The sequence below is a fragment of the Gallus gallus genome, chromosome 2, assembly GCF_016699485.2.
Source record: "Gallus gallus isolate bGalGal1 chromosome 2, bGalGal1.mat.broiler.GRCg7b, whole genome shotgun sequence".
Classification (NCBI taxonomy): domain Eukaryota; kingdom Metazoa; phylum Chordata; class Aves; order Galliformes; family Phasianidae; genus Gallus; species Gallus gallus.
The window spans coordinates 14,908,753-14,923,376 of record NC_052533.1 but is presented as its reverse complement, the minus strand read 5'-3'; the positions used below and the strand labels follow the sequence as shown (position 1 = coordinate 14,923,376).

At 41.3% G+C, this 14,624-nt stretch overlaps 1 protein-coding gene across 1 annotated transcript in view; it reads left to right on the top strand.

Moving 5' to 3' along the window:
* Positions 1 to 1,506: 1,506 nt before the first annotated feature.
* Positions 1,507 to 14,624, top strand: part of MTPAP (mitochondrial poly(A) polymerase) — a 15,816-nt gene continuing 2,698 nt past the window's right edge. Inside the window, exons 1-8 of the mRNA XM_418580.8 lie at positions 1,507 to 1,652; positions 3,921 to 4,093; positions 4,618 to 4,851; positions 4,995 to 5,219; positions 9,283 to 9,494; positions 11,646 to 11,872; positions 13,324 to 13,416; positions 13,503 to 13,576. Of these exons, the coding sequence (XP_418580.5) occupies positions 1,523 to 1,652; positions 3,921 to 4,093; positions 4,618 to 4,851; positions 4,995 to 5,219; positions 9,283 to 9,494; positions 11,646 to 11,872; positions 13,324 to 13,416; positions 13,503 to 13,576 (1,368 nt within the window). The 5' untranslated portion in view covers positions 1,507 to 1,522. The remainder of the gene's footprint in view (positions 1,653 to 3,920; positions 4,094 to 4,617; positions 4,852 to 4,994; positions 5,220 to 9,282; positions 9,495 to 11,645; positions 11,873 to 13,323; positions 13,417 to 13,502; positions 13,577 to 14,624) is intronic.

The following is a 14,624-nucleotide window of genomic DNA, read 5'->3' as shown; positions in this document are numbered from 1 at the left end:
TGAGGGATGGGGTACCATCCAGAGAGACCTAAATAAGCTTCTTAGTGGGCTCAGGAGAACCTCATGAGGTTCAACAAAGCCATGTGCAAGGTGTTGCACCTGGGTCAAGCCAACCCCACTATAAGTACAGGCTGAGGGAGGTAAGGATGGAACACAGCCCTGCTGTGAAGGATCTGGAGGTATTGGTGGACGGCATATGGATGTGAGCCAGCAATGTGCCCTCACTGCCGTGAAAGGCAACTGTATCCTGGGCTGCATCAAAAGAAGCATGGTAAGCAGGGCAAGGAAGGTGATCCTGCCCCTCTGCTCTGCTCTGTGAGACCTCACCTGGAGTACTGCATCCAGCTGTGGAGTCCTCGGTACAGGAGAGATGTGGACCTGTTGGAGCACATCCTGAGGACAGCCACAGAAATGATGCCAGAGATGGAACACCTCTCCTATGAGGACAGGCTGGGAGAGCTGTTGCTGTGCATCCTTGAGAAGAGAAGGCTCTGGGGGATAGACTCTTTAGTGGGGTATGTCAGGGTAGGATGGGGGAAAGGGTTTCAAACTAAAAGAGGGGAGATTTAGACTGGATATAGGGAAGAAGTTTTTTACGCTAAGGGTAGTGAGGCAGTGGCACAGGGTGCCCAGAGGGGTGGTGGACGCCCCGTACTTGGAGGCACTCAAGGTGAGGCTAACTGGGGCTCTTGAGCAACCTGATGAAGCTGTAGGTGTTCCTGTTCACATCGGGGGAGTTGGACCAGATGACCTCTAAGGATCCCTTCCGCCTCAAATGATTCTATGATTCTAGGTTAAGGCTGAGTAACACATCCTTCATGCACAGCAGGTAGCACACTGGTTTTCTTCCAGGAACTTGCCTGCGTTGTTAGTTTTCCTAAACCCACAATTAATTTTAATGAAACCATTTTCTTTTTTTAGACCAGCTTCAGAGGAGAAAGAGGAGGAGTTTCTCCCATCCCACATCAGTGCATTTGGGAAGGACTTGCTGTAGGATTCCTGAGGAAGCTCGTGTGCTTGGTATGGAGAGATGGAGGAAACCAAAGTTCACGCTCTGTGAAATAGTTACATAGGGTATTAACTGCAAGGCAGTGTTTTACAAGCAGCCTACTCTGTATCTTCTGAGTCATCCAGGGATACAGAATCAGGACAAGTTACACAACTGTAGTGCCCACAGGAGACATACAAGAGTGCAGCTCACCAAGGAATGCTGCTAACCAGGCACTAGCATCGCCCCTGATCTACGCTACCGGTGTGCCCACAGGTCTTATATATGTGTCTGCTTAGACGCGTTTTATTTCTCCTTTTTAATTAATGGCTCAGATGAAAGCTACACTTTCATCCACCCAGCGGGCCACAGCCGCTCCAGGCCCACCTTTCGGCCCGCGTTCCCCTCCCCCCAAGGCCGACAGGGCTCCCGTTGTGAGGCGCGCTGAGGCGCCGGCCTGAGCCCCGCCGGCCGCCGTAGGCCGGGCGCTGTGCGCATGCGTGATGTCGGCAGGCGGCGCGGAACGGCCGGGTGATGGCGCAGCGCGCGGGAGGGCGGGCTCTGTGCCTGCTGCGGGGCCGCCTGCTGCCCCCCGGCCCGGCGGCCGCCCGCCTCGGCTCCTCGGGGCCCGCGCTGCAGCGGGCGGGCGGCGCCGAGGAGACAGGTGAGGGGGTGCGGGCCGCGCCGCGCTCCCCGCTCGCCTCGGGCTGTCGTGTCTTCACTTGGAGCGCGGGGGGAGGGGCGGTGGCGCTCCGGGAGAGGCCTCGGGGCGTCCGCGGGTCGCGGTGTCCCGGCTGGGGCCGCCCGGGGGCGGCGGGGTCTGCGTGTGCCCTCCCGGTCCAGAGTGCAGCCGGGAGAGCGGAGCCCGCCGCCAGGGCCTGGGAGTACTGCGTGCACGGAGGCCAGAGGTGGGTTAAGCGGAGGTGTCTGTCCCCCTCAGCAACCGAGGAGTTCGGCTGTACCTTCAGTACGAGGCAGGGAGCGGTGAGGGCTGAGCGGTGTGCTGTGGCTGTGCCGTGCAGGTCGGTCCCTGCAGCGTGCCTGCGGCCTGTGCCTGTGTGCTTGGTTCAGGGCTGGAAAGGCAGCAGGCGGCCACGTGTATGCTCGTGTTTCAGAGCTTGATAGGCGTTCTGTGGGAGCGAGCTGAGCGAGCAGGGAAGGCCAGGCTGTAGTATGACAGTCACACAGCAAAACCACAGTTCTTTGCTGTTTATGTCCCTGAGTTAAGAAACACATAAGTTGGGTGAAGGAGCACATGCAGATTTCAATTAATCCTCTTGTTTTGGTGTATGCATTCAGTCATTTGTCTCACCTGGTTTGCTCCATGCTATGCGAACAGGTATGTCAGCATCAGCACACAGAGGGCAGCGTTAGGGTGCATTGAGCACGGCTGGAGGCCAGCAGCCGTGCAGGTATGCATCCCTTTGGTGAATGCAAGACTATGGCACAAACCTGAAACATTTTACAGGGGAAGAAAGAAAGCAATGAGGACTGCCTCTCAGGCATTTAAAATGAATGCATTCATCTGCGATTGTGCTGTGCTTAGAACCAAGAAGAGATGCCAGAGCACATCTGCTGTATTAATCAGGCATATATTAAACAAGAGGTGTGTAGCCAGCCTGAGCTAATACATGGAGCTATGGGAGTGAGAAGATCCGCATTCTTCTCTTGGTAGTGCCACTGGTCTGTGGGACTTTCTGCATCTCAGTCACTTCACACTACTTCTTTGCTCCTGGAGAAAGTATTACACATAGATATTGGCTGGAGCTAAACTGACAGTGCTTCTTCTCCTTAGCAGCCCACTTGATTGCTGTTGTCTTTAATATAAGCTGGGAAGCAATGAGGACTGTCTACTGTTGATACTCAGCCACTTATGCTTCTTCAGTGTCTTGGTGAGGGGTGCTACATACCTCTGTCTGAGCTATAGAAACAGCTACATTGTGTTTACAAGCTTGTGTAAAAGGCAGAAATCAACCCTAAAACATTCTTTTTAATAAGTACAAATGCTAACAAGTTTGGTTAGACTAAGATTTTCTTGAATCCACCAAGTCAGGAAGAGAGCTCCCTATTGAGTCTTTGTAGCAAGTAGTAGCCACAGGGAGATAGCTGCATGCTCTGTCTTCCCGGTCTGGATTATGAATGGTATTGTGAACAGGGAGCCTTCAACAGCCTGTGGTAACATGATGTGGTCGTTTGATTAGTTTGAGTTATGCAGGGTTGTGATTGTGATTCAGATTTGAGATGCGGCCCCTTTGTCTGCGTGCAATTAAAAAAATAAAAGAAGTTTTCTGTGTTTCTGGATATTCCAGCATGTCTTATTTCCATGTTGGTTTTGTTGGCTGTCAGCAGCAGTATAGATTGCCAGTAGTGTGGCAAGGTGTGACTGATCTGCGGGTTATTTGAAGTGAGTCGATGAAAGTATAATATGAAAAGAAAATTTTGTGTAGGAGTTTGCTGTAAAGGAAGATGAGTTGTAAAAATAACCAGGCGTAGAATTGTTCTGAAGGTGGAAGTGCTGTTTTTGTGGTGGCAAAGAGGCATTATCTATCTAGGGCAGCTTGCCAACAGTGTAGCTTGCTCTGATGCCGTTGCTGGGTACCTTGTTGCTAGACTTGTGCTGAGTTTTTAATGGTGAGCAGCAAATCAGAGAAGAGCAGAGATTCCTCATATCAAATGTCCTGTGGCATCGAGGAAAGTCAATATTGTTTCCATCCTACATTTCCTACTCTTTGTTCTTAGAAGATATATACGTTTGTGAGAGAAATACACTTCTGAATGTGTTTCATTCTCTCTGGAGTTTTCTGTTTTGCTGTGATCCTCCCAGAGTGCAAGAGCAAACCTTTGTTTAGTTGTTCAATCCCTGGGGAGAGAATAAAACTCAACTTTAAATCTTCGTGTAGAAGGAAATCTGGATGCTTGTTTCTTCTTGCAGATGCTGAAGTCAGTGCCAGAAAGAAGACATTCACTGAGGTTCAGACAGAGCGATTGGAGCAGGCGGATCGGAGTGTTTTAATTAAGTGCCCATCGAAACTTAATGAAAAAAAATTACTGCAGTATTTATCCAGCCATGGAAAAATTGACAATTACTTCTTTTTTGAAAATCGTGTAAGTAGCTGATGATACAAACTAAAATCTACACTTAGATAAAAGAAACACTGTCATTTAGTCAAGGCTTCATACATCTAAGTTATGCGTATTATACACAATATATTCAATTAGTTTTTGTCTTTATTATTGGTTACAAGATGTTGCACAATAAATTTGTGTATTTAAATGACCAAAGCAATGCCTGTTTTTAAGTGAATCTCCCAGCCTGTTTTCTGCCAAATCTTTGAAACTTTAATGTCGCACTGTTAATTGTCTGAAAAATAGAGCTAACCCTTTGTTATGCTTCTTTTTGAAGGTGGATGTTTAGTGCTTACTACCAAGAGTAACATAGCTTAAAGATTTTTGACCTTTTATATAAAACTGTCTTAAAAGGATTAATGTATAGGAGCTGTCATTCAGCTTTGGGACTCTTACTAAGATGCCACGGTATTCCCAGGAAGATATGAGTAATGTGAGTGTAATCAGTTCAATGCTTGTATACATTTATCTAACACCGTCTGTTTCCATTTTTAATATTTTAGGGTATTCATGCTTTAATAGAATTTTCTGAGAAGAGCAGCGTAGCCTCACTGCAGGCCGTTACTGGAATTCCAAAGGCTGCTGAGCATCATGTTGTCCCATATAAATCCAGACTTTTTACTTTCACGCTGAAAAACCCCGGGAGTCAAGCTGCTGAAGAAAGGCCAGTAAAAATCTCTCCCCAGTCTCACATTCCAGTGAACGAGCTTATTCCAAAGCTTTGTCATGCAGACAGTGTAAGTATAAGTTCTCTCAAATGAAAACGAACCTTGTCCAAATCACAATTCTCTAATTGCGGTGATAGTAAGTGGATGAATATATATATTAATAGGCAGAAGATGGGTCATTACATTTTTGCAATGTTTATTTTCTTAAATAGATAAGCAGTCAAATGTACATTCTGCTGAATGAGTATCAACTTACAGAAGAAAACATCAAGCTCCGATACCTGGCCTGTTCTCTGGTTCGGGATTTTGCACGCGCGTATTTTCCAGACAGCACTGTGAAGCCATTTGGGTCTTCAGTGAACACCTTTGGCAAATTGGGATGTGATGTGGACATGTTTCTGGACTTCCATGATATACAGAAGCATGCTACAAAAATGGTAAGATGATGCTGTGCGGCTCCAGTCTTCATTCTTTGTAATAGGAAGAAAATAATTTGCTGGTTGTGTAGACCTTGTGTGTGCTGTCAGGTTGAAGAAAACCCTCATCCTCCGAAGCTGATTCAGCAATACCAGATCTTCCAGTCCTACTGCTTTTTTCTTTTCAGGAGCTGCTGGACTTCATCCGTGCTTAGCTGTGATTTTTAGGGTCCTCCCTGTCCTGATACAAAATAACGTGCATGTGTGCGCGTGTGCATTTTGAGAGTGCTGTCAGATTGTTCTTCTTCAGATGAAAAAGTTACTGTAATAACGCTACAGAAACATTACCTGTAAGTGTGGGTGGATGTGTTGAGAGCTGCTGGGATGATACAGGTGAATAATTGCAGTTAGCATTGTTCATGTTTGCATTGTCCATCCAGCGACAATTCCACAGTTTCATTGAGAAGGGAGTTAGTTTGGCTTACTAGTGGAAGGAACCTGAGGATGTGCTGGGACCAGGAGCTAGGAGTGAAACAGGAACTGAGCCAAATAATAATGCAGATATTTTTAGTTGTCACACTTTCTATAATGTGCTTTGTAATTATTTGATTATCTCATTGATAACACAGCAGTAAGCACCAAGACAAGTGTTGCTTACTAAGCAAGTGTAGAGGCTTGAAACTGAAATACATTCACTTGAATTTGCTGACCAAAGTGCAGAATTTCCATTTGTATCTTGGGAAGTTGGGTGGTTACACAAGACTGCCAATAAGCAATACTCAGGGAACAGCGTTGCCTTTTTCAGCACACATATTAAATTTTATCTTAACCGTGTCTTCACCCATGGATGTACAAATCTGTACTGTGTATCCAAGTGTCAAATGCTTAGTGTTGGGATTTGGGCAGCTTCAAATTGTAAGGGTTATTTAGAGTTCTATCTTGTGTCTTTGTCCTAGTGCATGCAGGTATAAAGAGTAAGAAATGACCAGGCAAGGCATTTTTGAAAGGCTCTTGTCTCTTGCTGCTATTTTTTGACTATGGATAGTGTAATTGTCCTTTTGAATTGGAGAAGGAGATGTGAAAGAAGGAGGTGAGAATTGGGGCAGGAAGAAGGGGGATTTGGATCATAAGTCTCCTGTGAAGAAGTTAGGATTCTTCATGGATTCTGAATTGGTAATTAAGTGATTCTGGCATTTTGAAAACTGTTCTCTTCATTTATATAGTAATGGCTTGGGGAAAACTAGTTCTGTTTTCTTCTTAAAAACTGATGGTGGCCTAAAGCTTTTGGAGATTGAGATTTGCTCAGCTTTCCTGTACTACTTCTGTTTCATCCTGTATTTGATTTTTAAAGAAATATGCCTTGAAATGTTCATAGTTTTTGTTTTTATTGCAGTGATCGAATACAATGAAAGATATGTCAGCTGAAAGACAGGATCACTGAGAGTTTGTTGGAAGGGTTAAAATCCAAGAATCCTTTACATTTAGTTGCCTCTTGAGTTTTTGGGAAAAAATCTTCTAAGAAAGATTGCCTGTTTTCAAAGCACATATTGTAACTAGCTGATACTTGATACTGATAGTCTGCAGCAGTAAAATCCTTCTTTCGTGTCATACTTTCTAAGGAAAACATGTACTCTGAAGGCAGTCTTGCAGTAGGAGATGAATTCAGAATCACAAACCAGGCCTAAGGAAAGAAGGCAGTGGGTCATAGTAAATCTTAGGGGTGAAAACATCTTTCCCACAGTTTAACATTTGTTTTAATCCTTTTTATATGCATGTATTGGTTGTTCAGTCAGACTGGTATTAAAAACTGTGTTGGGTTGGTAAGCATATGATTTCTCCGAGCACGTGCACTTCAGCAGGGCATTAATCCCAGTTCTGAGAAAAACGACTATACTTAAAATGTACTACTTCATGTGTGAAAGCTGGAAAAGAGAACATCAAATCAGTCATCGTTCTGCAGAAGTCCTGCATTAATGCCGTGGAAGAGAACATTTGGCTGTTGATGTCATTTATCCTGAGAGGTCGACTTTTCGTTTGTGGTTTTGAAGAACTTTTGCAAATCAAGTAGGGAGGCAGGTATAATCACAACTGCCCATTTTTTGATAACTTTTCTCTTTTGTTGGTTTTTTTTGCATTTTGAAGTGATGACATGACGAGATAGCACAGAGTATTAGAGGGGGCTTAATAAATTCAGCTTAAATTGAATGATTCATGTCACTGCAGTTCTATTTTGTAAGATGAGTGGAACAGAAGTTCTCACTTTAACATCCCTGTGCTTGAGATTAACTTCTAAAATAGTTTTGTAATCAAGGTGTAAAAAAAGGAGATTTTCTTCTAATTGATGTAATTGATGTCATTCTAATGAAAGGTTTCTTAGACCATAAACTTTCCTTTTTTGTTTTTAATTACTATTTCTTTACACGTTCTAAGGTGATGCAAAGTGTCAGATCACGCTAGTTGTCAGAGGACAACTAATTCACTGTTCTTCTCCTAATATTTAGCCTTTATGGAGATGTTTCAGTTCACATCATCAGTGCTTTGGTAAATAGTTCCTTTACCAAGATCAGATTATCAGTGCAACATTTGTTTTCAGCTTGCTGGCAGTTTGGGAGATCAGTGAATGAATTAAAGCAGAGTTCTCTGATAATTTTAGAGTGACAGTAGGTGTTTGAGGGTAACATTTAAGCTTCTGAGGGTAATGAATTTACTCCCAAAGTAGTAGTTTGTCCAGACCTGCTTTGAGTGGCGTGATAAGAACTGATGGAGAATCACAAGTGGTGTCAGTACTTCATTCTCCCACAAGAGGAACCAAAACTCCACCTATGAGTTCAACCGACTGACAGTATCTGTTTCATCATGAAGAAGTCCATCCAGCTTCTAAGATACTGAGCTGCTGCCCAGGAAGGCACATGGGGATGTTGTTTTGTCACTCAGAGGTACAAACACCAGCATGCCTATGTTAGCCAAGTCCCTATCTCTTTTTTCCTGTTACCTCCCTCAGGGTTCATAGCTGTGGGCTCCTTTTGCTTTGAGCCAGCGCTGCCATAGCATGCAGCTGCACAGCCCAATGGGGTAGGAACCACGCTTCTGGTATGCTCACACATATGCTAGCTCAAGAAGTGTTGGTAGCAAGGAAAGGTTACCTTAGTTGTTATCATGGAGACACAAATTTCAGTTCCTGAAATGAACGTGTGGAAAGGGTTGCACAGTCTGTGACTTCTGAACTGTTTTGCCTGTCTACGAGGCATTCTTTGCAGTGGTGTGATGACAACAGAAGTGACCCACCTTTACTTGTGTCCTGGAAGACTAATTAGGTCACTGTGTAATGCTTTTTGTATTGTGTGCATTCACATTACATTCATTATACGTTTCAGAGGGGAGGATAAGTCACTGTCAAGTATCAGATCGGCAAGCAAAATTAGCTGGGGCTTAAAAACTGAGAGAATATAAAGAGAACAAATTTTCTAGGTTGTTTTTCTGGGATGTGAACTGTACATGTGACAATTGAAAATTCAAAGATCTACAGGGAAATGTATGTCTGGTGTCAGAAGGCAGCTGCTCTGGTGTGATTACTTGAAACCTTAAGGAAACTTACCTTCATTTTGAAGCAGTAAGCAACTCGCATGCTGATTTTTTTTTTTAATTTTTAAATAAAAAAAGGCACTTTCCTTTTATACTTGTACTAAAAGTACATTGTACTTGGAGGTTATGAAATAGAATTACTGGTGGTTTGAAATTGACAATGGTTTGGATGTGTTTTGTCCCTCCTACTTTGTAATACCTTCTTCAGTAGTTCCTTCCTTTCTCAGTCAACGTATATGCTGTTTTGCCAATTCCAGAATGAACTGTTTTAGGTCATATAGAAGCACAGTAAGTTGCTCACTACTAATGTGGGAAAAATTGAATCACTGAGAAAATTGCACAAGAAGAAGTAGTATGGTTTAGCTTTTTACATGTTCTGCCGGCTGCTCTGAAAAATTCACTATACAAACTGCTTTGCAAATTCTTGTAGTCTTGCAGAAGTATTCTTACATTGCTCTTTAGTTCCAGAACTAACAGTTTACTTTTTAAAATCTTCTGATAGAAAAAAGGTCCCTTTGAAATGGAGTATCAGATGAAAAGGTTACCATCAGAAAGATTAGCAACTCAGAAGATTCTTTCTATAATTGGTGATTGTCTTGACAATTTTGGTCCTGGGTATTCAAGTGTACAGAAGATACTCAACGCTCGCTGCCCCCTGGTCAAGTTCTCCCATCAGCCGACAGGATTCCAGTGCGACCTGTCAGTGAGCAACAGGTAAGACCTGGTTTTAAATGGTTTAGGATGAATACTAAGTTCTAGAAACTAGGCAGGAGAACTGCTCAGTCTACTCAGTTCTGTGTTTTTATCAAATGTGAATGTCGGGTGTGAAAGGGATATTTTTGCCTATTAGAACTTAGTTTTCCAATGTGCTAAATATCTGTTTCTCCAATATAGTAAATAATTGCTAGCAGAAACTGAAGACCTGAAAAACACCCTACCCAATAAGGTTGGCTTGCAAGGAACTGAAAGCAGACATGGTTATTAAGTCATCTCTTCATGTACATGGATATTCAAAGTCTTGTTTGAATTGCTTTCTAAACTAAGCAGCTGCATCATGATAATTGTAATTATCAGCTGATCTGCAGTCATTGGATTTCTAGTTATTTTGGGATCTGCATCCTTTCTGCTGACAAAATATCTGAAATCTGCATTAACTGTGCATTAGAAAGCAGCTTCAAGTTTTACTATCATTTTTACCATTCACGACAGCAGCCAGTAGAGGGAGCAGGCTTCTCACAAATCGTTCTCTGCATCTTTTTCCTTTTTCAGCTTGCTCCCGTGTTTTTAGGTGACCAGTGGTTGATAGTCAAGCATTTGATTTGTTCTGCTGTCACTTACTTTATTAAAAAACAGACACCTGAACCCAGTATCCATCTGTAGCACTAGCATATATGCACATAATTAAAAACAAGCGTGTAACCATTTTTATTTGTTAGGGAATGGGAAAACACAAGTAATTATCTTTCAAAATTCTTTTTGACTCACCTTCTACTACAGATTTTGTGATTTGCACACATCAGATGCAGTCAGATCACAGATTGAATTTTCTGAATTACCCCACGTTCTGTTTCAGAATATACAGGAGTCCTATGATGTTTGCTCAGTACTGTCGTAACATTAACACTATTTTTATATGTTTAACCACAGTGAGAGTCAGCGTAGGTTTCAATGCAGATTTTTTCTTTGTAATTCTCTGCAAAGGATGGTTTGGTTGGTCAGGATTGTGTGCGTATTGTTACTTGGAGAAACAGCAAGTCTTTATGGACACAAGAACTTCACAGTTGAAACTTCAGAAGTGCAAGTATTAGAAGGTCTTGATGCAGCAGCCGTCCCCAAATGCCTTGGTGAATTTTTAGAGGAATTCAGTGCAAGACTGGAAGTAAAAACTATTGCAGGGTAGTTCAGCAAGTACTTTAAGCTAACGTTGCAAAGTAAGTCTTGCCCTCATATCCTCCTTCCATTTATTATCTGCTGTTTATTGCCCTCCCGTTTGTATGCTGTAAGAAAGTTTGGACAACCATGTGATGAAACAGAGCTGATCCATCTGAAAACTTTTATCCTTCCAGCCTAGTTGTTTTGCAGCAGGACCTGGATTTGGATAGTTATTATCAACAATTGTCAACACATATCAACACAATGGATGTGGTAACATAGGAATAAGAGCGGGCACCTGGGAGCAAAGCTGCTGCTTTCAGCTGCAGTGTCTGCATGTTTAAAGAATTTGGTGAACAACAACTTCAGATTTCTTCCAGTCACACCAATAACATTTTTAATACTTCAAAACTGTTTTAAAACAAGATTAAGTGCATTTTTGTGCTGTCACAAACTGAATGACATCCAACTTCAAACGTTAGTTGTTGGAAAATCAACGAATTGTAAAGTCTTTAGAGTGAGATTGTGAGATCAGTTCTATTTTGTATTTTTTATATTTATTTTTCCCTCCTCTATGTTAGGATAGGAATGTTCTCTTATATACTCCAAAGGCAACTGTGGCTAAATTATGTGGTTTTGGCCTCGATTGTGTGTAGTTCTAACTCCAAATACGTAATATCTTTTTCTTTTCCACTGTCTTCTGGAACAAGGAAACAGGAAACAGCACAAATGCAGTATTGTTGTTTACCTTTAACTGTATCCTTTTTATTATTGATAGTTATCGGATACATTATTCTGGACAATTGCAGACATTTTCATCTGTTTTTTTTTCCATGAATAAAAGTTCTGCGTGGATTTTTTGTTTGTTGGTTTCTTAGTTTTTATGTGGATACCCTCTTCCCTTACAACTGATAATCTAGTGCTGAACAGCTAGCACTGACATAGTTATAATAATTGCATTATTATTTACGTCTGACGCTTTTTCTTCCTCAGCATTGCTATAAGATGTTCAGAACTCCTGTATATCTACGGCTGTCTTGATCCCCGTGTGAGAGCTCTGGTGTTTAGTTTACGATGCTGGGCTCGTGTTCATGGACTTACAAATAGCGTGCCCGGTACCTGGATTACAAACTTCTCTTTAACCATGATGATCATGTTTTTTCTGCAAAAGAGATCGCCACCTATTATTCCAACACTAGACCAACTCAAAGAGCTGGCAGGTAAGAGCAACTGTTTGTGAAAGAGATGGAGGCATTTTTTTCACGATTATTTTAACTTATTCCTAACTGAGGTTAGGAAGAAACCCAAGCCATTTCTCTGTGCTCTCAAGTAGCATTATGCATTGTCTATGCCTTGTGTTTGAGGGAACATGTAATTTTCACGTTGTTTTTTTTTAATAATTTATCCTAAAATGCAGACTACATCAGTTTTCAGTACGGCACTTAATTCTACTCAGAGGCTTGTTCTGTGCCTTGGGCAGCTTAAACTCATTTATTTGCCCGGTGCTCCCACGCTGTTTCTTCTTGTTGTTTGTTTTGTATTGCAGCGAACTCATAAGATTTCAAATGTCTCTGCAGCTTTTAAGAATTTTGTGCAGATTGATATATGCGCCAGGGGAGGTTTAGGTTGGATATCAGGAAAAGCTTCTTTACAGAAAGGGTTGTTAGGCACTGGAATAGGCTCCCCAGGGAGGTGGTTGAGTCACCATCCCTGGATGTGTTTAAAAACCATTTGGATGTGGTGCTCAAGGACATGATTTAGTGGAGGGTTGTTAGGGTAGGATGGTTAGGTTGTGGTTGGATGTGATGATCTTTAATGTCTTTTCCAACCTGAGCAATTCTATGATTCTCTGTATTGTTTTATAGACACCAAATGTACCTATATTTTCTTCCCACGCTATTTGTAATGTCCTTGAGACTATTCAGGGCAATTGCAAATAATTTTTTACCTTAACAAGCAAGCTGTTCTGACTGTTTTAATATCTCAGTTTCAGGGTGTGTTACCTTCAACTAATTGAACGAAGCGTGGAGAAGAATGACATCCCAAATTCTTGATTCCTCACTTTTTTTTTTCCACAGCTGATTGACATGCTTCCTTGAAAGCTTTGAGAAGATGATCTGCTTTCTGTTGCTTTAAAATCATTTGAAATGTTTCCATTAGCAGTTACCAACAGACTCAAAATAAATCAAGCGCTTCTATACACAGAATAATGAAACAGCTGTTTATGAAATTTTTAGAAGACATTCCTAATAGCTTTTCTGAAAAAGAGGATGGGCGCTTGAGTGTCATTGTTGATGCCTTTGTGTAGTTATTAACCTCAGAAAACTGTACTATTTTAGTGTATTATAAAGCTCTGTATGCAGAGATACCGTGTTTGTTGCTTAAACTTCAGAGATATATAGATGTCATATGCCTTATCCCTGTAGGTTTTTGAAAATACACCATTTCCTCATGCTTCTTTCCTTTAGTTTATCCAAAGATTTGTTTTTCCTTTTAAATTTTCAACCATTTAAGTTGAATCTTAACCTTAAAGTTTGCTTTTGAATTCGTAGTTTGCTTTACTTAATACAGTATCATTCATTGAATTCAATCATGTCTTATATCTGAATTTTATTATGTACAATGGCATTCTCTTTTTTATCTCTTAATATGCTTGCAATTTTTGTTTCAGATGAAAAAGACAAACATGTAATTGGAGGGTATGATTGCTCATTTGTGAGCGACTTAAGCAAGATTAAGCCTACAAAAAATACGGAAACGCTTGGTAGGTAAATCTTCATTGACTTTGCTTTTTCTGAGCATGTTGAAAATAAGCATTTCCTTAATGTTAGTTGGTTTTCTCTCCCTTAGATGAGTTACTGTGTGACTTCTTTCAGTACTTTGGAAACTTTGACTTCAGAAAGAATTCCTTAAATCTTCGAAAGGTAAATGAATTTTAATCTCTCATCATTATCAATTAAACTTCTATTGTGTATAATTTGAGAAACTGCCTATGTTAAACAACCACTTTCATGTTTAAGTACCTATGCAAAGTGCATTCAAATTGGTTGTTTTCAGAAACTGAGTCCTCTGCTCGAAGGAAGAGTTTTGTTCTCAAATCCCGATCACTCACTGTAACGTTCTTAATGGTGCTGTGTCAGTACTTGTATATGCTGAAAAGCAGAAACTATAGTGCTAAGTCTTTATGATTGTTTTGTGACCACCCTGTATAAAAAGTGACTGCTTTAAAAAGCAGGAACTTTTAAAAACATCACAATGTCTGTCATAGCAAAAGTCAGTGACAGGCCCAGCACGCTGAAAAACTTTGCATTTAAGGTTGCAAGTACAAATCCAAACAGTGTCCACATTAAAATTTAAAGTGAGTTTTGAAACTTGCTTTTCACACTTCTGTTTCTTACTGCAGTTACCATCAACCTTCAGTAAGCATAGTTACATCTCAGTGAGCGTGACAGATAACGTGATTGCATGCTTACCAAGAGGTCTGCACTGTAATCTTGTTTTCTTTATATAATTAAGTCATGCTCTTTGGGGATTTCTGTGTGTATATGTATATGGAAGTGTAATAGACACGTATATGTAAATGCAGTAACTACTAGTACCTGTTTCTGCTGGGCTTATTGCAGAGTAAGGGGTTTCAGTGCAGTGTTGCTCTGTGGTCACTCTTGGTTGTGTTTCATTTCCTGCTTGAGCACTACCAGTTTCTGGCATAAATGTTGTTTGTTTTTCTGATACAGATTGATCTAGAATTAATTAAGCTGGGTAACTATTGTTTGCCACTACGCCTTAAAACACAAGTTAAAAAAAAAAATATGAAACAACAAAAAAAAAAAAAAACCAACAAACCTCCCTGTGCAGATCCTGAACTGAATAGGGGAAATGTCTGTGTTGTGGATGTTCTTCTGTTTAACTAGTTGTCCTAGCCCTGGAGCAAGGGTATGCAGCATGCATGTGCACTTCTGGACTAGGATTAGC